At 34.7% G+C, this 22,345-nt stretch overlaps 1 protein-coding gene across 14 annotated transcripts in view; it reads right to left on the reverse strand.

Annotated features, from left to right (window-relative positions):
• The window catches only part of LOC106869485 (uncharacterized), a 398,751-nt gene that overhangs the window by 15,734 nt on the left and 360,672 nt on the right, over positions 1 to 22,345 (reverse strand). For 8 of the 14 annotated variants that reach the window (XM_089365449.1, XM_089365448.1, XM_089365454.1 and 5 more), the window contains one exon: positions 22,203 to 22,345. This exon is cut by the window's right edge and continues 46 nt beyond it. The exons of 3 other annotated variants lie outside the window; for them this stretch is intronic. In XM_089365449.1, coding sequence (XP_089221575.1) covers positions 22,203 to 22,345 — 143 coding nt within the window. Of the gene's footprint in view, positions 1 to 3,679; positions 3,773 to 22,202 lie in introns of all 14 variants that reach the window. 3 more of the 14 variants (XM_089365452.1, XM_089365450.1, XM_089365463.1) reach the window with 2 other exon arrangements.

A 22,345-nucleotide genomic window follows, 5' to 3' on the forward strand; every position in this document is an offset into this window, starting at 1 on the left:
TTGCTGCATCTTGCAACCTTTTCAATAGTTTTTAAAAAAATAAAAAAGAAATAAGTGGAAATTTTACCGGTGAGTGTGTTAAATTATAAGGCACTAAAAGAGAATTCCTCTCCCCGGACACAACAGTATACACACACACACATATATACATACACACATACAATACATGTAGACAGTAATTAATAGCAATCTTGATTAGATTTCATGTATATTTCTTTGTCTTGACTTAGTTGACTGGAACATACATCAAGATGAATGATAATTGCTATGCAAAAGTGTTTTAAAGTAATTCTTGAAGTAACTTAGTTTTGAGAAAGTACATTCCAATATGCTGACATAAAATTTAATTATTAGTCTAAACCTATGTTAGGCAAAAGCATAATTTTCTTTTTGCTTTTCCCTGACAATATCTTATAAACAAGTTTAACTTTTCGTATCAATCACATCTGGCCACTGTCTCATTAAGAAAATCTGTGGATATTATCCATATGAAATCTGTTCATATTTAGAATGAAATTTTTACTTTAATCTCATTACATACCAAAGCCAGTGTGACAGAGTAAGCTCATCAAACCAGCATGATCTCAAGCTCAGATTCATGGCCTTTACATCAGACTATGGTTGATGGAGAAAACATGTTGAGGCCATCATCCTGCAGGGGACTGAACACAGGTAATCCAGTTCAATCCAACATGATAATGCAAGGCTTCAGAAAATAAAATTGTTAGATAAGAAACACCACTTTTTGATTTTTTATAGTGTTGTATACACTTGCTGAAGTTGGTCTCTACCTACTACTCTTAGCCAAATCTTTAACTCCCAACCTAGCTTCTTAAGTTAGATCTATAACTGATCTGGATTTGAAGGGATAATAATCACTAACAGATACATGAGAATTATTTATTTTACAAAGCAACCCACTCTCTTGGTTACTTTGAAATTAATTCACCTGACACACAGCACATACATTCTTGTTTGAAAAATGTGTCATGGAAGATAAAGCTATAAGATATTGCACAAGCCCTCAGCTCTCAGTACTTTCTTATAGCAGAAACAGCTGTAAGCTAACAAAGTTGATTATGTAATTCCTGTCCCTTTGTTATTCAATAATTAATGTTCTGTAATCACATAACATTTTATTCTAACGCATATATACATTCAGCTCTAAGAACTGGTTATTTGTATTACAATGCCTAACCAAAATTATTATATATATATATATATACACACATATACATACATTTATAGGTGCAGGTGTGACTGTGTGGTAAGAAATATGCTTCCCAACAATATGGTTCAAGGTTCAGTCTCACTGCATGGCACCTTAGGTAAGAGTCTTCTACTATAACTTCAAGTTGACCAAAGCCTTTGTGAATGAATCTGGACTGAAAGAAGCCTGTTGTGTGTATGTGTGTTTATGACCCCATAACTTAGCAGTTAGGCAAAAGGGACTGATAGAATAAGTACCAAGCTTGAAAAAAAAAAAGTACTTGGGTCAATTTGTTCAGTTAAAATTTTACAAGGTGGTGCCCTAGCGTCTAATGACTGAAACAAAATATATATATATATATTACTAAATGAGGGAGTTGAAAGCTAAACTAAGCCAGCTCCTGCAGAAGGCTAACTGGGCCTGCAGCCCAAAACTAAAGAGAGCTAAATAGCATGATTACAATGCATGTATAATGACTATATGTCCCGGTAGTGTTAGGTCAGAGGTTAAGGGTGGATGAGAATTAATTCTGTAATCCAAATCTTTTTATTGTTCCAGTCCCAAGTTGAATTCCAACTGTTGGCCAATTTGTCCCAAAGTTCTTATGTTGATGTAAAATTAACAAAGCAAATGTCATTTATCTTCCCCTTGATCTTTGATGTCTTCCAACAAATGCCAACCAAGATGGTATGAATCAACCAAGCTTTACCTGCTAAAAATAGCAACCCAAATGCTTTTTAATCAGATCCCAATGCTGGATGTTTAAGAACCAAATGAAGGCCAAATTTTCAATCCCAGGATCATCCTGATTCCAAAAAGGTATAATATGTCTATGTAGAGCAAATGTAGACTAAGATACAGGGGTCCCAAACGGACAGACAAAATTTTGCTTTCATTATTATAGAAGTAAACATCAACCAATAAATAAACAAATGGAATCTCTAAATTCTTTTGTATGCGTGTGCATAAATAAATAAATATATATATATATATATTATATATATATTTTCATTCATTTGAGCATTGCTACATGTTTTTTATACAGAGTATATCTAGCTCCTACCTATCGTCTGTGCATGTGTGTATGTATGTGTGTGTCTATATATATATATATATATATATAAATTTTCAGTGCTTAATCACTTGTGTAAAAGTCTTTTAAAAGAGTGTTTTTAAAGATCTTTTCTTAGGTCCAGTTTCAAAATGTGAAGCAAATTAATGTCTATCCTTCCACTAAGGCTGCAAAGGACACAAGTTTATATGGGAGAACATTGCCAAATTGATCTGATGTATATTCTTGATGAATAGTTGAACATAAGGCAATGCAGAATCTAGTAGTCTGTCACTTAAAATATAACACCCATCTGTTGAAGGCTTGAACTCATCAATTACTAACAGGAAATTTCAATCAATGAATGTATCCAATCAGCCATCTTGGATCAAGTTTAATCAATCGTTTTGATTACATTATCACGAAGGGTCTGGTTGATTATATTCTTCACAATTTATTCAGAACAAACTACACTGAAAAAGAAATAATCTTCTTGGAATTTTACCAGAACTTCTTTATTGGGTGCAAAGGTCTTTAGTCATTGATATAGCAAGCATAAACAAAATTTTGAAATTTATTCTGTTTAACCTCTGTATTAATGAAAATTCACAAACATTAAGGATGGGTGGGTGATAATGTTATTTATGAAAGAAAAGTTTAAATAGGTTTTTCTTTTTCTCTTTCTTTCTTTCTTGTCTTTTAAATAACAATCGAAAGTAGTTCATTCTCTGATGAATGAATGTTGTTCAAATCACAATGGCTTGTTTAGCAATTTAAATGGTTAAGAAGAATAAATGAAAGATAATTCGGTTAAATTCTTGTTGTTCAAAAAGGAGATTGAAGACCTTGATAGCCTTCTTTTGTTCTCATGGGAATAGCATTTTGTTTCCTAAGATTATTCAACTAAAGTGTGCATATCATAGTAAATTACAAGATAAAGGTGTAAGTGAAGGAAAAACTAAAAATGAAACAAAATGGTGAATAATAAATAGCCAACTAAAGAGGACATACTAGAAGAAATAGTGTAGATGGTACAAAAACTAAGGAATTGGATGTGTGAGTGAGAGAGAAAGGAAGAAAGCAATAAAACGGAGAAAGAGAGAAAGAAAGAGAGTGGGAGAGAATGAGAGAAAAGGAGAGGGCAAGAGAGAGGTGGTAGATAGCTAGGTAGATAGACAGACAGATAGATAGACAGATAGATAGGTAGATAGGTTGGTAGGTAGATAGATAGATAGACAGATAGGTAGATAGATAAATAGGTAGAGAGATAAATAGGTAGAGAGATAGATAGATAGATAGACAGATAGACAGACAGGTAGATGGATGGATGGATAGATAGATAGACAGACATGGAGGTAAATAAACAAATAGATAGATAGATAGCAGGGACACATATTAAGAGAAATATCGTAACAGACCCTTTCATTCAGGCTCATATCCGTGGAAAGCTGTGAACCTAATAGTTTATATAAATGCACTGGTGACAGTGCAATAACCAACGGTAGAGTTTCCTGAAACAGTCCAAGACATCAGAGATGTTGTTACCACAAACAGAGCAATGGAAGAAATGATGCTGCTAACACAAAAGACATGATCATAAAGGCAAGACATATGGAATTAATGCAAAATTACTAAAAGAAAGAAAATTTAAAAACAAAGAGGGAGATAACAAAAAATAAATAAATAAAATATAGAAAAAAAAAAGGAACAAATTGACAAAATGTTTTATGGTACTTGCTCCAGCATAGCCAAAACAAAATAAAGAACATAACCAAACCATGAAAATCATGTACTGGTGGAATTCTACTTTCTTAGATTGAAATAAAATATAAAAAAGATACAAAAAAAAAGAATGAAAAAGTAAAAGAAACATGCTGTTTCCCCACCCCCAACGAAACTGCAATCCTCTTAAAATCCTTCCCTACTCTTCATATCTTCTTCCTTCAGGCATCGTCCTGATAAAAGTCCAAGTTGAATAGCAACTACTTTGGCTTCACAAGTCTGGGAGATGAACTCCAAAGTTTAAATTGTATTTGGATTTTAAGAATAAAAAATTAAGAATAATGATCTGAGTTCTTATTTGTTGAGAAGTCATTTAATTTTAAAACAAAATTATCTAAAATCTGATTTTTTTCATATCACATTATACGTACACATATACCTGTTTTTTTCTTTAAACCCACCTCATTCACTGTTCACTTCCTGTGCATTATTTTGTGACCTGTTGATGAGTTTTAGTGCACCTGAACACTGTATGCAGTAAGTTCATTATTGTATATAAATATATACAAATGTGTACATGTAAACATACACACATACATATACACATTTATACGCATGTATACAGATATATATACATGTATACAAACACACACATACAAATAACTTCAGCACATTTAATTGACTTCATTTTTGTATCAGGTACCACAAATTTATGACATATTTATAATGACAATATTTAAATTACAATCAAGTATATTAAAAGAAAGGCTTATATAGGTTTAATCATATTTGGGAACAAAGAAATTAGTCTGGTGTTATTGACATTTTATAGAAGTTTAAAAATACATATTGTTACATCCTACTTACCCCAAGAAATTTTATTGCTAGACTTTTTTTTTTAATGTCACTGGATAGGTTTATTGTCCTTGTGCCACTTGCTCATTAAATAAAAATATGGATGTTCAAAACAGAATGATTTATATCAATTTCATTTTTATTCAAACTGTAAAATAGCAAAAGGTGGCAGGCTGGCAGCACTAGCAACACATTGACCAAAATGTGGCAGCATTATCAACACATTGACCAAAATGTGGCAGCATTATCAACACATTGACCAAAATGTGGCAGCATTATCAACACATTGACCAAAATGTGGCAGCATTATCAACACATTGACCAAAATGTGGCAGCATTATCAACACATTGACCAAAATGTGGCAGCATTATCAACACATTGACCAAAATGTGCAGCAGCATTATCAACACATTGACCAAAATGTGGCAGCATTATCAACACATTGACCAAAATGTGCAGCAGCATTATCAACACATTGACCAAAATGTGGCAGCATTATCAACACATTGACCAAAATGTGGCAGCATTATCAACACATTGACCAAAATGTGCAGCAGCATTATCAACACATTGACCAAAATGTGGCAGCATTATCAACACATTGACCAAAATGTGGCAGCATTATCAACACATTGACCAAAATGTGCAGCAGCATTATCAACACATTGACCAAAATGTGCAGCAGCATTATCAACACATTGACCAAAATGTGGCAGCATTATCAACACATTGACCAAAATGTGGCAGCATTATCAACACATTGACCAAAATGTGCAGCAGCATTATCAACACATTGACCAAAATGTGCAGCAGCATTATCAACACATTGACCAAAATGTGGCAGCATTATCAACACATTGACCAAAATGTGGCAGCATTATCAACACATTGACCAAAATGTGCAGCAGCATTATCAACACATTGACCAAAATGTGCAGCAGCATTATCAACACATTGACCAAAATGTGCAGCAGCATTATCAACACATTGACCAAAATGTGGCAGCATTATCAACACATTGACCAAAATGTGGCAGCATTATCAACACATTGACCAAAATGTGCAGCAGCATTATCAACACATTGACCAAAATGTGCAGCAGCATTATCAACACATTGACCAAAATGTGCAGCAGCATTATCAACACATTGACCAAAATGTGGCAGCATTATCAACACATTGACCAAAATGTGGCAGCATTATCAACACATTGACCAAAATGTGGCAGCATTATCAACACATTGACCAAAATGTGGCAGCATTATCAACACATTGACCAAAATGTGCAGCAGCATTATCAACACATTGACCAAAATGTGCAGCAGCATTATCAACACATTGACCAAAATGTGCAGCAGCATTATCAACACATTGACCAAAATGTGCAGCAGCATTATCAACACATTGACCAAAATGTGCAGCAGCATTATCAACACATTGACCAAAATGTGCAGCAGCATTATCAACACATTGACCAAAATGTGGCAGCATTATCAACACATTGACCAAAATGTGGCAGCATTATCAACACATTGACCAAAATGTGCAGCAGCATTATCAACACATTGACCAAAATGTGCAGCAGCATTATCAACACATTGACCAAAATGTGGCAGCATTATCAACACATTGACCAAAATGTGCAGCAGCATTATCAACACATTGACCAAAATGTGCAGCAGCATTATCAACACATTGACCAAAATGTGACAGCATTATCAACACATTGACCAAAATGTGGCAGCATTATCAACACATTGACCAAAATGTGGCAGCATTATCAACACATTGACCAAAATGTGGCAGCATTATCAACACATTGACCAAAATGTGCAGCAGCATTATCAACACATTGACCAAAATGTGCAGCAGCATTATCAACACATTGACCAAAATGTGGCAGCATTATCAACACATTGACCAAAATGTGGCAGCATTATCAACACATTGACCAAAATGTGGCAGCATTATCAACACATTGACCAAAATGTGGCAGCATTATCAACACATTGACCAAAATGTGGCAGCATTATCAACACATTGACCAAAATGTGGCAGCATTATCAACACATTGACCAAAATGTGGCAGCATTATCAACACATTGACCAAAATGTGGCAGCATTATCAACACATTGACCAAAATGTGGCAGCATTATCAACACATTGACCAAAATGTGGCAGCATTATCAACACATTGACCAAAATGTGGCAGCATTATCAACACATTGACCAAAATGTGCAGCAGCATTATCAACACATTGACCAAAATGTGGCAGCATTATCAACACATTGACCAAAATGTGGCAGCATTATCAACACATTGACCAAAATGTGGCAGCATTATCAACACATTGACCAAAATGTGGCAGCATTATCAACACATTGACCAAAATGTGGCAGCATTATCAACACATTGACCAAAATGTGGCAGCATTATCAACACATTGACCAAAATGTGGCAGCATTATCAACACATTGACCAAAATGTGGCAGCATTATCAACACATTGACCAAAATGTGCAGCAGCATTATCAACACATTGACCAAAATGTGCAGCAGCATTTCTGATGGCTCTTATGTTCTGAAGTCAACTTTGCCTTTCATCCTTTTGGAGATGAATAAAATATGGCACCAGTTAAGTACTAGGGTTGATGCATTTGACCACTTCCTCCTCAATTGCTGACCTTTGAATAAATTTACAAAGAATTTAAATAGTAAAATAATCTATACATCCAGTGATGAAATATAAAGCCATATACTTTGCCAGATTTTCTAAACTCATCATCATCATTGTTGTTTAACATCCATTTTCCATGCTGGCATGGGTTGGACGGTTTGACTGAGGACTGACAAGCCAGGAGGCTGCACCAGGCTCCAATCTGATCTGGCAAAGTTTCTACAGCTGGATGCCCTTCCTAACGCCAACCACTCCGAGAGTGTAGTGGATGCTTTTTACATGCCACCGGCACAGGAGCCAGTCAGGAGGGCCTGGCATCAGCCACATTTGGATGGTGCTTTTTATGTGCTACTGGCACAGGAGCTGTTGTAAATAAAAATATTCTACAAGAGAATTTGAACTATTTCTTTATATTTTTTTATTTCCTGTGACAGGTCTGTTTGCTGGTGTTAGAGTTTATTATAACAGTTTAGGGATACATTTAAAAAAAAAAAAATTATAACTTTTCACCGATAGTTCAAATGTAAAATTATAAAGAGAGAAAATAAAGTAAATAAATGAAAAATTAATAGATGTAAATTTGGTAAACCTGTATGAAACAAACATTTTAATTATTAAATCTATTTTCAATTAAAAGGAACTCAAAAATGTTGGTTTTATATTAATTAATTATGAAAAACAAAAATAAGTTTATCACACGTGCACACATCATATTCCGTGGTGCATACGCAGACAAAGATTCATAAAAGACAAAAGTTCAAATGAAAAAACATCTCACGTTTCTCTTTTATTCATACAAAAGTACAGGCATGGCTGCATGGTTAAGAAGCTCACTTAGCAACCATGTGGTTTTGAGTTCAGTCCCACATCACAGCACGGGCAAGTATCTTTTACTATTGCCCTGGGCTGACCAATGCTTTTTAAGTGAATTTGGTAGATGGAAATTGTGTGGAAGCCTGCTGTTTTTTTGTGTGTGCATGCATGTATTTGTGCATGTGTGTATGTGTGTCCCTTCCCAACCATTTGAGAACTGGTGTTGGTTTGCTTACATCCCCATAACTTAGCAGTTATACATAAGTGCCAGACTTCAGGAATAAGTACTGGGGTTGATTGGTTCAACTAAACCTTTCAAAGTTTTTTCCTAGCATGACCACAGGTCAACCAGGTAACAAAAAAAAAAGGTAAATGGATATGTTTACACTGTTATATTCAGCACAACATGTGAAAACATACATTAAAATATATTCAGTTATATTCAGTACCACATGTGCAGACCTACATTCATATATTCAGTTATGTTCGATATCACGAGAAAGTGTACATTTACAAATTCAATTTTATTTGGTACCACATGTGAAAATACATGTTCACATATTAAATCATATTCAGTACCACATGTGCAAACACACAGAAAAAATATTAAAACCTGGAAAAAAGGGTTGTCTTTATTCAGAGCGCCTTCAATCATCAATACCAATTAATGATTATTAATAGATTAGCTGGATAATCAACAATCATGGTGATAAGACAGAATAATAATCTTTTCTACTCTAGGTACAAGGCCTGAAATTTTCATTGAGGGAGGGTGTAAGTTGATTACATTGACCCCAGTGTGTAACTGGTACTTATTTCATCAACCAAGAATGCATGAAAGGCTAAGTCAACCTCAACATAATAATTATAGTTAGCTAAGCTTAAACCAAAATATTTATTTTTAATCAGGGCTGTGGAGTTGAAAAAAGAAACTTCAACTCCGACTCCTTACTATTTTCACCCCCGACTGACTCCTCTACTATTGGCACCCCCGACTCGGACTCCTCTACTATTAGTACCCCCGACTCTGACTCCTCTTTATGTAATTAAATGATTGTGGTCTACATATCTCATAAAGCATATACATACACTTGTACTTTGAGTAGGCCTATATCTTATAACTTGGTTTATATTAAAGAATAAAGATGTCGGAGTCGGCATAATTTTACTAACTCCAGCTACTCCTTAATAGTTTCCAACTCCGACTCCACAGCCCTGTTTTTAATTAGTAGATTTTTTTTTTTAAAGGGATTTTTAATGATGTGCCATTTTATGATAGTTGAATGCACATGAATTATACCCATTACCAATAACTTGCCCAATAATCTCCATTCATCACTGCCCTATTTCTTATACCAACAGTTAATTCTAACATCAGTATACCTTTTTATTTATTACTTAACCCTTTAGCAGTCAGATTCCTGCCAAACACAATGCTTATGTATTCACACTGTAAGATAAATATAATTACAGAAGGGAGATAATACAGATGGCTAAATTCAATAGAATATACAGCACAACCATTTTGGGGTTAACAGGGTTTCTCACTAACTCTGTGTCCATCATGATACTAAGATCACAGTGGCTCAGTTCCTTGCTGATATAATGTGGCATTTCAAACCAATAAACAACTACAGTACAGAGATCAAGTTTACGGTAGGTGGTTGTTCAGTTTCCCTTTTCAATCCAGGTGAAACACATTCCTAACACCCCCCACCCCAACTAACCATCACAAACATAGACCTCTTTCTGAAGTAAATTCAAGGTAACTGTATTTCACAATTAAAACTTAAACTAATGAACCCATTATTTTGTTGCTTTTACATGAATCACTACCCCATTATCGACCCAATTTTCTTTGACACTTCCTTGGCACTTTCCGCCACTCCCAGAGGGGCAATACCACCCACTTTGGGAACTACTGGTTTTGATCATATTGAAGATACTTAATACAGATATTAATAGTTATTGCCAATCCAACATGGCAGTCCAAAAAATAGGACGAATGCTGCCATTGATTAGCTCCCAAGAGGCCATCACCTCTAGCTTATCAATGTAAGGGGCAACACCCTGAAACTAGTCTGTAGATGCCAGACCAGCAAGGGGAAGTGGCTGACCTCTCCTATTTTTGGGACTGCCATGTTAGCTTGGCCATAACTATTAATATCCAGTACTGCTACTCAAACAAGTATCAATCAATCAATATGTACCTTCAGTTAAACCAACGTTCTGGTACAAACCAATAAAATATTTAATCAATGTTCTAAACTTCACATCTTTATTGTGAGGCAATTGCAATAAATATGTAAAGACTTTCCAAGGGAGAAAATAAAGAAAAAGAAACTGAAAATGTCCCCGGGTTGTAGTGTTGATGGAAACAGAGTAAAAAAAACTATCACTATATTTTGGACTCAGGTTTCAATTCCTGCATGACCTCAAGTTATTTTGTACTTGATCCATACAGTTAAACCCAAGTATTACCTGGGGAAAAAAAGTCATTCAACTAATTAGTGTGTGTGCGTGTGTGCGTGTGCGTGTGTGTGTGTGTGTGTGTGTGCACACACACCAAAAAGACAGGGTGGTGGTGAGGTTAGATCAAAATATTGGGCCTGACAGACAAAATGGCACAGTATATCGCTCACCGATTAGAAATTTGTGACAATACACTGTACTGCAGACCCATCCGACCAATGCTAGATCGGACAGACAGACACAGAAGAACACACAATAATATTCCTGGGAACCCTGTCAAAAGAAATCAATATTTCCTAAACGGTCTTTCTCATATTAGCTTTTAGGTTTGTTATATTTTAAAATGCTGAGTGAGATTTTTCACGCATATACACCAATATTGTGGTGCAGTGTTTTTATTCTATAAATATTCTTGAATCAATAAACAAAACCAGTGATACTGATCAACAAAATTAAAAATTTCTGCCACAAGCACAATGCCACGTATGTTTTTCTTAAGCAAGATGTAGTCAAATGCATCAATGATAGTGTGTATTACAGATATTTATATTACTGCCCCTGGAGGGACCAGGGGAAAAATAAAAACCTTCTCCGGTGAGATTTGAAGTATGAACATTAAGAGACAAAAGTAAATATTGTAACATCTGGTCTGGCACTCTACCACTTATCGCACTTCACTGCTCTTACTCTCAACAGCAGTGATGACGATTATAATTCATCATCACTGCTGCTACCGTTGCCACCAGCAACAATAATAAATAGTTTCTAATAAGGGCAAAAGGCTTGAAATTTGTGGGAGGGGTAAAGTTGATTACAACCCAAACACTGAAAGGATGAAAGGCAAAGCTGGCTTTGGTAGAATTTGAACTAAAAAACAAAAACAAAGAATTATCACCAGATATGCTAATGTAACAGCCAAGTAACAGACTCCTAGATATGGTGTCTCAATAAAAACACTGATGGTTAGGACATCTCGTCAGCACAGTCTTCTTTGTGAGTGTAAATCCCTTCTCCAGAAGCAGAACAAAATAATGGGGAACTGCTAGTCTTCTGTGTTGTTAATACCATGATACTAAATGAGGCACAAGTAAGAAAGAAGAGTTTAGCTATTGGCTGGATAGATTACAAGATAGCCTACGACAATGTTCTACAATGGGTTCTTGGAGTACTTGAGGGATGCTTGGAACCGATGAGAGGACAAACAGCTTTTAGAAAAAAGCAACGAGAGTGTGAGAAGTAGAAGTAACATGAGCAAATGACTCGTTAGGAAATGTGATGATACGCAGCAGGATATTCCAGGAAGACTCTTTCTCCCCTTTACTTTTCCCTCATTGTGCTAATCCCTCCAACAAGCATTCTGAAATAATCCAGGCTTACCTATGAGTTATCCATAAAAAGCAGGTGAAAATGAATCCCTTGCTTTATATGGATGACCTCAAGCCTATATATAAAAAGTGAAAAAGACTATATTCCCCAATCCAAACGGAGTATTTAGCAAGGATATTGAGATGCAGTTTTGGGTAAAAACAAGTTAATTATGAAGAGAAGCCAAACTCTGCTGACATAAAATTATCACAAGATGTTAGATTGTTGAGAAATAATGAGGGATGCCTAGGGGTGCTGCAAGATGATAGGAAAATGAAAGAGAAAAACTTCCAAAAAAATACAAGAGAAAAATCAGGAAGGTGCTTGAAATAAGATTAAATGGAATATAATCAAAGTAACGAATACACAAACCATAACCATATTAGGATAATCTGGTCTATTTTTTTTAAATGGCCCAAGACAGAGCTACAGGAATCAGATAGAACTAGGAAGACGCACACAATGCACAACATATACCACCCTATAAGGAATACCGACTCAACTCTCCCTACCAAAAAAAGAAGGCTGAAGATTATTATTACTGCAATATTGGATTTGAAAAACTGTTGTACATAATGGAGAAAGAATACTATCAGTGGCTAAAAATGTTCAAAAAGTTACTGAAACAGTAGGAGAATTCAAGATCAAATGGTAAAAGAAGTAGCTGGAAAGAGAAGGAATTTTATGACCAATTCATGCAACAAATTGAGGATATTGAAAGTAAAGAACCCTGGTTGTGGCTGATGGACAGAAACCTGAAACAAGAAATTGAATTGCTATTTATAGTTGCTCAGGAACAAGTTATTAGGATGAATTTGATAAAGACAAAGATTGATTAAATTCAGTGAGAGAGTAAATGCAGAATCTGTGAGAAAGGAGACAAAAGTATTAATCATCTCTTGAGTGAATGCAGTAAGCTAGCACAAAAAGAGTATAAGCATAAGCATGACTGCATAGGTAAAAGACAGTATTGGGATGTTAACCAAATGTGTGGCTTCAAAATAGCAGAAAAGTGGTATGAACATGAACCAAAGGCTGTGATAGAGAATAAAAAGTACAAAATTTCATGGGACTTCCCCAGAAAGACTGCCCCTTCTACTGAAACAAGAAAAACAGATTTGATTATGGTGGATAAAAGAAACAAATAGTGTAAGCTCATAAGCTTTGCAATACCATGTGAGGATAGAGTGGATACTGAAGAAATTGCAAAAATTGAGAAATATTGGGACTTAGCCAGAGAGTTGAGGAAACTGTGGTAGACTAAGATGACAGTTCTGTGGCAACTGACACTTTTGGAACAACACCCAAACTGCTACCTAAGAGACAGAGAAACTGGAAATGAAATGTGCATTGCTAACCTACAGAAAATTGCCATCTTGTATTCTGCATGAATCCTAAAAAAGATTCTTGAAATTTGAGAAGACTTGTCACCAAACCTCAAGACAACATCCTTGCTCAATAATATACAATCTAATACTTCTAATAATAAACTCCATATTCTAAACAGTGTTTCAAAAATAATTAGAAACAAAACAGAAATTATTTCCAGGACCTCTTGTAACGCCATTGATCGAAACAAAGAATTTATTGGATTAAAATTAATCAAAATTAGATTAAAATTGATTAAACTTAAAAATTAGTTGGGAATAGGATGCATATGGTAGGAACAGGGTCCTTAGAGTAAAGGAATGTGTCTGGCTTCTAAAACATTAAGCAGATGATAGCTAAATCTCCTCTTGGATAGGATTATAAGTCAATCACAACCAACTTTCCTTGGAGACCTATGTAATTATTTCCCTACAGTCAAGTAATGTTAAACTATTCACAGTATGTATCTCTTAACCTAAAACTCAAGGGTCTGATATGATACCAGTGTAGGTTTGTAAGTTAATGACTGAGAATTCCCCCAGCAGATCTCAGCAACAACTATTCTCAACTCCAGGTAGGTACATTGAAAACAAGCAGATTCAAGTATCACCCAGTGACAGCAGGGAACGAAGTATACCGGTTCTCCAGTTTTAAATCTAAACAGTCATACCACTCAAGGGATTAAATGATATGGTGAGCTTTGAGAGAAGTATTTATTTCTTAAATATAATTTCTGACACTAAACAGATTACTAAAAACAAATGTAGCTGAAAAGGAGAGAATTTCAAGTAATTACATGAATTTCTTTACTTAAATTAGAAATATACACTTAACCCTTTAGCAGCCAAATCTAATGCTTATCTATTCATATTGTTTTTAATTAATCATGCATTATCTCATAGCTTTGAGATTTTGAAGGTGTGATTATTATTTTTAAAATGACATTGTAGGGTAGGTGTGAGATGTTGGATCTGGCCAGTTTAAATGATAAAGGGTTAAATTGAATTATATAACAATGACAGTATTAATGACTAATTTAGCAGAAATCTCAATAAGAAACATTTTAATTGAATAGAACTTTAAGTAAAGTTGTTACCAATCATTATATTGTGATTGAAAAATCAGATTCCACTGACAGTTGGAATCATCGAAACTTTGCATTTCATATATTCAAAGAATCCTTGTTGCTTTTGCTCTATTTTTTCTTTTGTATTTTTTATTTATTTTGAAGTAGGAACATTTAATGTTTGCTTCTAGAAATAATGAATTCAGCCATTTTATCTGGCAGGAAAATGATTTTATGAATGAATGAATAAATAAATAAGTATATGATAGAATAATACTGATGGGGTACTAGAATCACTTAAGGAAAGGTTTGATGGTAGTATGATGAAGTGAGAATGAATCAGAATTTAGTATATCAAAGAATAATAATTGAGAAGATTGATTCTGAGACATGAAGAGTTTGAAATCTCAGAATAACAGTTTGTTTGATGTGATATTTGACAATGTTAACTGAACTAGACTGTATGTTGCAAATGAAGGAAGATATTCCAAAATCATGGAATGGTCGTGATAAAAAAAATCAAAACTGAATACTAATGTAAGAAAATATACAAGAGCATAAACACAGCTGCCCTGCAAAATATAAATACATATTTATTGTCATTCTGCTTCATTCTCGCAAAAATTGATAAAGATAATTTGATAAATTCTCTTTATCCCTGACAAAGTAGCGAAATATGGTTTCTGAAATCTATCTTTATCTTTTCATTGTCATTCAGTATCAATCACACACACGTATAAGAATATATATTTCTCTATTCTATGACTTTTTTTTTTTTTTTTGCTCAAGACAAAGTCTTGTTTTAGAAAAGAATAATAGTAATAGAGGTTGAACCAACCACCTCGAGGTTATTAAATTTAGCAGCTTATCCATTCCACCACTGGCCTTTACCAACTTTATACTTTGGTATTGTTACCCTCAACTCTTTTCTGTCCAGCTTTGCTTCCAAAATAATCTAAGTAAGAGAAGTATCTTTGGTTATTCAAGTGTACTGACATACATTTACAAAAATGTGCTTTGTTTATTCTCTTGATATTTCTTCACCAGGCAATCATAGAATTTTTCATTCTATTTCAGAGACTTCAGTGCTTGTCTATTGCTCAGCCCACTTCTATGTAGTCTCTCCTGTCATTTTGCCCCAATATTTGCCTAATTATTTCAAGTTAACAATAATCAATTCTTTAGCCATTTAAAATAGCCATAAGTTACCCTAATATTCTACCTGGTTTATGTTCAAACCAACCAGATCTGGCCTCTCACACCTCCACTGCAATGTCATTTTAACAATAAGCAGTATTTAAAATCTTAAAGCTATGAGATAATGCATGACTAATTCAAAATAATATGAATAATTAAGCATTGGATTTGACAGCGTAGAAAGGAGCAGTTGAAAGTTAATTCTAATTAAATTATAGTCATTCATGCAGATTGTATCTTAGTTATTTCTTCTCTAAACAATTCCATATAACAAGACCTGTGTACAATATTATACAATTGCTTAGTGATTGTTACTCATCTGAACGTTCATGTACCCTATGATACCAGCTACTATTCAACGCAAAAGCACTGTTAAATAATAGGCAGTACCATGATATACATGGAAGTTTAAATAACTAACAATTGTTCTCAACATGAGTCATGGATAAACATATTTAAATATATTTAATGATTTTCTCATTATTACTCCGAGTAGAGTGAAGCCTATTCTCAGCTGATGAGGTCATAAAAAGAACAAAACATTCACAGTTGCCTCCCATACACTTGCTGAGATCACACTGACTAACATTGTTTTTGCCCTTCAGTGCATAATTGCTTCTTTTTCCTAGTTTAACATCCTTTGCAATAAATATTTTAATCCTAACCTACCTAATATACATTCACATTTCTTAGATTTATTAAAATAATTTTAATTACAAGAGACATAAGCTTTGTGAGTGTTTATTGAGCAAAAACACCTAAAGCTCCATGAGGCTCCGGCAGAGGATGGTGGCGAACCCTACTGTAGTCTTTCACAACAACTTTCTCTCACTCTTACTTCCTGTTTCTGTTGTACCTGTATTTCAAAGGGTCAGCCTTGTCACACTGTGGGGGCAATTAGGGAGATGTGTTAATGCAGAGGTGGTAAAACAGTGGAGGGAGGAAAAGAGGGGCTGGGGCATCATAGACACAAGGGTGGAGAACAAAAGGTGAATATAGTAAAAGGGTGGGAGGGCATGGGGGGAAAGTACAGCAATAGAAAAAGGTGATGCAGCAAGAGCATCCCAGTTATCAACAAACCCTTTCTCTCTTTGTTTGCATCCTTACTACGATGCTTGCCCAAGAGAGAAGGTTTGCACCAATGTAACATAAAAGCTGCAGTTCCTTATCCGCCCCCCCCCCCTTTTTTAATTCGGCACCTTGAGATTTGTTTTCACCATTTCATATCTTCCCAAGCCTTCCTCTTCCACAGGTACCATCCACTTTTGAGTGTTCAATATATACTTTTTTTAATGCAGCTGTTGTCATCCATACACATCACAAAATGCCTGTATCAGTGTAGTCTTCTTACTTGTAAACTACATCCAATACTCCTCTTAATACAGCTTTTGCCCTTAAGTTATCTGTATACAGGGTTGTTCATGGATGCTGAAATCTCACATCCAGTGAAGCATGCTTTCCTCACCTTTACAAATCCTCTACATTCAGGTTTACAAATACTAGATATACACGATATAGATACTAGATATAGGCACAGGAGTGGCTGTGTGGTAAGTAGTTTGCTTACCAACTACATGGTTCTGGGTTCATTCCCACTGTGTGGCACCTTGGGCAAGTGTCTTCTACTATAGCCTCGAGCCAACCAAAGCCTTGTGAGTGGATTTGGTAGACGGAAACTGGAAGAAGCCCATTGTATATATGTATATATATGTGTGTGTGTATGTGTTTGTCCCCCCCACCAACATCGCTTGACAACCGATGCTGGTGTGTTTATGTCCCCGTAACATTAGCGGTTCAGCAAAAGAGACCAATAAAATAAGTACTAGGCTGACAAAGAATAAGTCCTGGGGTCGATTTGCTCGATTGAAGGCCGTGCTCCAGCATGGCTGCAGTCAAATGACTGAAACAAGTAAAAGAGTAAAAGAGAGGGTATACAGATTTATTTTCCAGCTAAGTATTTCTCTTGCATCTACCTCATTGGGACAATGATATCAGTACTTTTCTTGGTACAAAACAAACTGCGTCCCATCCCAGGATAATCCTGTTCCTAAACACTTTTTGCAATAACTCTTTCTATAATTTTCATGATCCGGTACAACAATTTGATACCTCAGTAATTTCCACCCTCTAATGAAGTGGGGGGGGGGGGGGGATTTTTGGCAGTCCATATAAGATTTTGTTTGTTAGAAATTTATTTGCACTAAATTGGTCATGCTTCTATAATAAACAAAAATATTTTAACAATTTCATACAGTTTTATACAATTCGAAATAATATTTAATTATAAAAGTATAATAGGACTTTTTTTTAAACATCAAATGGATATGGATGTCTACCAGAGCAAAATACGAATTCAAGAGATCCATAAGAAAAAAATGGTTGAGAACCACTGCTCTAATGCATCACCTTTCCCCTTTGTAACAGTTCATAATAATTCTACAACACCAATCATTTGTATTATCTGACTACTAAAATGACTAAACCACACCCTATTTGAATTATTTTAAGCATCTCAGCAACTATTTCCAATGGACTACCTGCTTTCCTTGCATTCACCTTATCTACATACAGTGGTCAACTATGATAGCCAGTCCCTCAATTGAGTATATTTGAAGTGGACACTCTTTTTGTAAAAGTTCCCACATTCTGCAGCCTTTCATAGTAACACTTCCATGCCCTCTCTCTCTCTCTCTCACTCCCTTTGTATGCATACAATATGCTTGTGTATTATGTGCATTTATATGTATAGAATAATATTGGCTCAAACACAACATTCCAATATTCACTCTTCATTTTTGGGCAAAATTCTTACCAAACATTCACTGAGTTATTTATAATACAGGCGATAATTCCAGAATGGTGTGGAATGAATGACATGACCACAAAATACCAAAAACATGAGTTTGGATGGACTGGACATTTTGCAAGGTTCACAGGCAAAAGTTTACAAAATATTGGAAAAGGCCACTTGGAAGGCTTCCACAATGATAGGAAGACAATTTAGTTAAACGATTCGGGTCAAGATGGAAAAACAATGGTGCAATCAAGAAAGAATTGGAAGTGCATTGTGACCAGCGATATATAACATTCAATAGTCCTGTTGATACAGTGAGATTACATGCGCACACACACACACACACACACACACACACACACACAGTTATAAGACAAGATGACGGAATGAACAGGCTTCAATCACAACAGTTTCTGAGTATTTATAGCAGTTGTTAGCTGCTAAGTTTTCCATATCATATTATCATGTAAATATTATGTAAATAAATATGATCCACCAGTAGCTATGTACCTGAACATCAGCCAAATCTTTGGCTTTACATGAAGGCAAGTCATCTGGTATCAATGTGGTAGAATCCAATAAAAAAAAATTTGCTTCTTTCATATTAATCATAAAATGGAGGAATAACATAGTCAAGCAGTGGATTGAAGAAGGATATTGATGAGTGTAAAAGAACTCAAGAAAACTGCAGAAAAGTTTCTGATGGTGCAAAGAGGTTGTAAATTCTATAGACATGTCACCAAAAGGCACCAGAACAGTATTGACTTGGATATATGCATGAAGAGTTGCAAGAAAGAGGAGACCAAATGATCAAATGGGTGAATTAGTTCTGCAACAATGTAGAAAAATTTAGGTCTGACAAAACAAATCTGCTATTCTTCCTACCCATGAGAAACATGTATGGTGCAGCTGAAGTGAAACATGGCATCTGATTGTTTGCAAGGAACAGTTAAACATTGGAATTATTGTTTTGGAGGAGAGGGGCAGCTGAGGTAATACACAGATCAAAGCTAATTTTTCTTTAGTTGAAAACCATTTAAATGATTTAAAATACTATCAAATCCTTGAAAGGGTTTATTACCCATCTGTTCCATTAATTGATAAGAATATGGAACTCCATGCCATACAAATAAGCCATCACAAACTTGGATGCTCACAGAATTAAATCTCTGGAATGATTTGTTCAAAAACCTGATCTTAATCTGAAAGTACACATACAGAAATATCTCGACAAAAGATCAAAAATTGCATTCATTAGGGAGCTGAAAGATGCATTGATCAAACGGGATAAATGTGGATCCGTCTCTCAGTGGTAAATCAAATCCATAATTAATCAAGTGAAAGCCCTGATATGAGCTCTGAAGGGAGACCTTACAAAATACTGAGACAAACTTTAATTCATTTTGAATAATTTTTCATAAAGTTATTAGAAATTGAATTAATATCATTAATTATTCTGGTTATAAAATTATTGAAGTAGTTGTATGCTGTCAACTTAATGTGACAGTCCCCTGAAGGGAATAATACTACTGTATTACAGTAGTATTATTCCCTTCAGGGGACTGTCACATTAAGTTGACAGCATACAACTACTTCATCGTATCACTACTGCATAAATCTCTCTATAAAGTTATTGTTGGTTACTTTATAGTGTGTGACCTTCACATTAGCAAATACAGAGTACAGAGATGACCTGACAACAAACACAAGAATGTTATCATCCATCAATGATTCACAGTGATTTTAGTGAAAATTCTTGATAAGCAACATGTACATTATTGAAAGTGACTCAAAGACATTAGGAAGCATTAAGTGCATTAATAAGCATTTGTGTTCCCCTATCTTTAACACCAACAACATCAGAATATGCTTTTGTTTTTACATATTTCATATTCTTATGGTTCCTGTACATTATTTATGCTGTGTCCCTTTGTCTTGTAACTTGGTGGTTTGACAAATAGAAATCACTAAAGTATCAGATTGAAGTAAGCACCATGATCATTATGATCAACTAAAATATTTGATAAGTGGTGCCCCAGCATGACCATAGTCCAATGTCTGAAACCAATAAAAGAGTAGGATACATTCTATAATTCTTTTACAAGATTCTGATTTTGGACTGTGACGAAAGGCCATAATCAATATCTTATTATACAGATATCTGACTGCTATTTTTTTTTCATTCACACCACAACCCAGACAGGTGAAAAGCAATATTGAGTTAATGTACTGTATATACAAATGGAAGAGTAGGTTTTATAGGTCTTTCTGACTATAAATAAGTATAGGGAGACAGAAATGTAAATAAGATTGTTAATGTAAGAAAGAATTGTAGTTGTTAATCTAACACCTGTGTAGTTAATAGTTCAGAACAAACAATGCTAAAATATTATTGAAAACCAAGTTAAATTGTCATATTAAAAAAACTTTTTTTAAAAAAGTAAATAAAAAGAAGGTAAAAGTACATGCAACCAAGAGACACACATATATACACACACAACATAAGATGCAATACAGATATGCATGATTCTCTCCCTCCCATACGTTCAGGTTCCATAATGTTATGAAGTGTTAAGAAATGAAAAATACACATGCTGATACAAGGAGTGTGAAACCTTGCCAAAAGAAAAACACAGACATTGTATATAATTTGATAAAGATTTGTAATGGAATTAAGAAGATATAGTTGCAATGAATTATTATGATGAAAAGTGGGGAAAGAGAAAAAATATGCCCCCAAAAGACAAAAAATTTTCCAATAACATTTGTGCAGTAATGGCTTTGTTTCAAGACCAATGTAAAACATATGAGGAATTGGTACTCATTCTAGGAGAAATTCAATTTGAAGTGCGCGTAAACAGATGGAAAGTTGTAATGTCAGGAGGAGGAGGAAGAAGATGAACATTTGATGAAAACAGCCAATGAGGGTTCTAATTTCTTTTAATCTCTTTTCAATTTAGAACAGAAGTTTCTTGGTTGGTAATCCACTCTGCGGTCCATGTAGACTACAATAGCTATTCGATTCTAATATATTCAAATGACAGACTGAATGTATTTGCAACCATGCAATGGTAAGGTTAAACAATCAAATCAGATTAACATTAAAGGCTAGGAGTTCTTTATGAATATCTAGGTATTCTTTCTATATTATTAATGTAAGTAATACACATATCTCATATATGTATCACAAAATATCTAACATACTACTAGTATACTGAAATTACTAGCTGTTGTTTAAACACTATATTGAGTGACATAATTAAATATCTTATTACTATTTTTGCCACAAGAATATAAGGCTTAAACTGACGAGTTTTAGTTCATTTCTTTCAGGGATGGGGGCCGATGTTGGTTAATCATCTTATACAAAACTGGTCTTCAACATTGCAATATTCCTGCTAAGACATGTTTGTAAAAATATTCATAACCCTAGTCTAGTTTTTGTATTTCCTCATGCTGGTTGGCACTTAACTTCTTCAAATTGCTTTATCTTATAATCGCAAAAGATCATAAGAGGCTAACTCACTTCCGGCACTAAGAAAATACGATTATTTGAATGGCTAGAATATTTAACCAATTGCTTAATATAACATTCAGTAAGACAACAAACCTGCCTGCTGTTGAACAATTCTCTCTTTTTCGCAAGAACATCATCCTTCTTTAGCAAAGAAGAATTCCTACAAGATGACTGCAGAGTGGAAAAAGAAGACTGGAGATTTGATGTGTATGGTTTTCGCTTAGATGCAGGAGCAA

The sequence above is a fragment of the Octopus bimaculoides genome, chromosome Z (assembly GCF_046866305.1).
Source record: "Octopus bimaculoides isolate indiv1 chromosome Z, ASM4686630v1, whole genome shotgun sequence".
Lineage (NCBI taxonomy): Eukaryota > Metazoa > Mollusca > Cephalopoda > Octopoda > Octopodidae > Octopus > Octopus bimaculoides.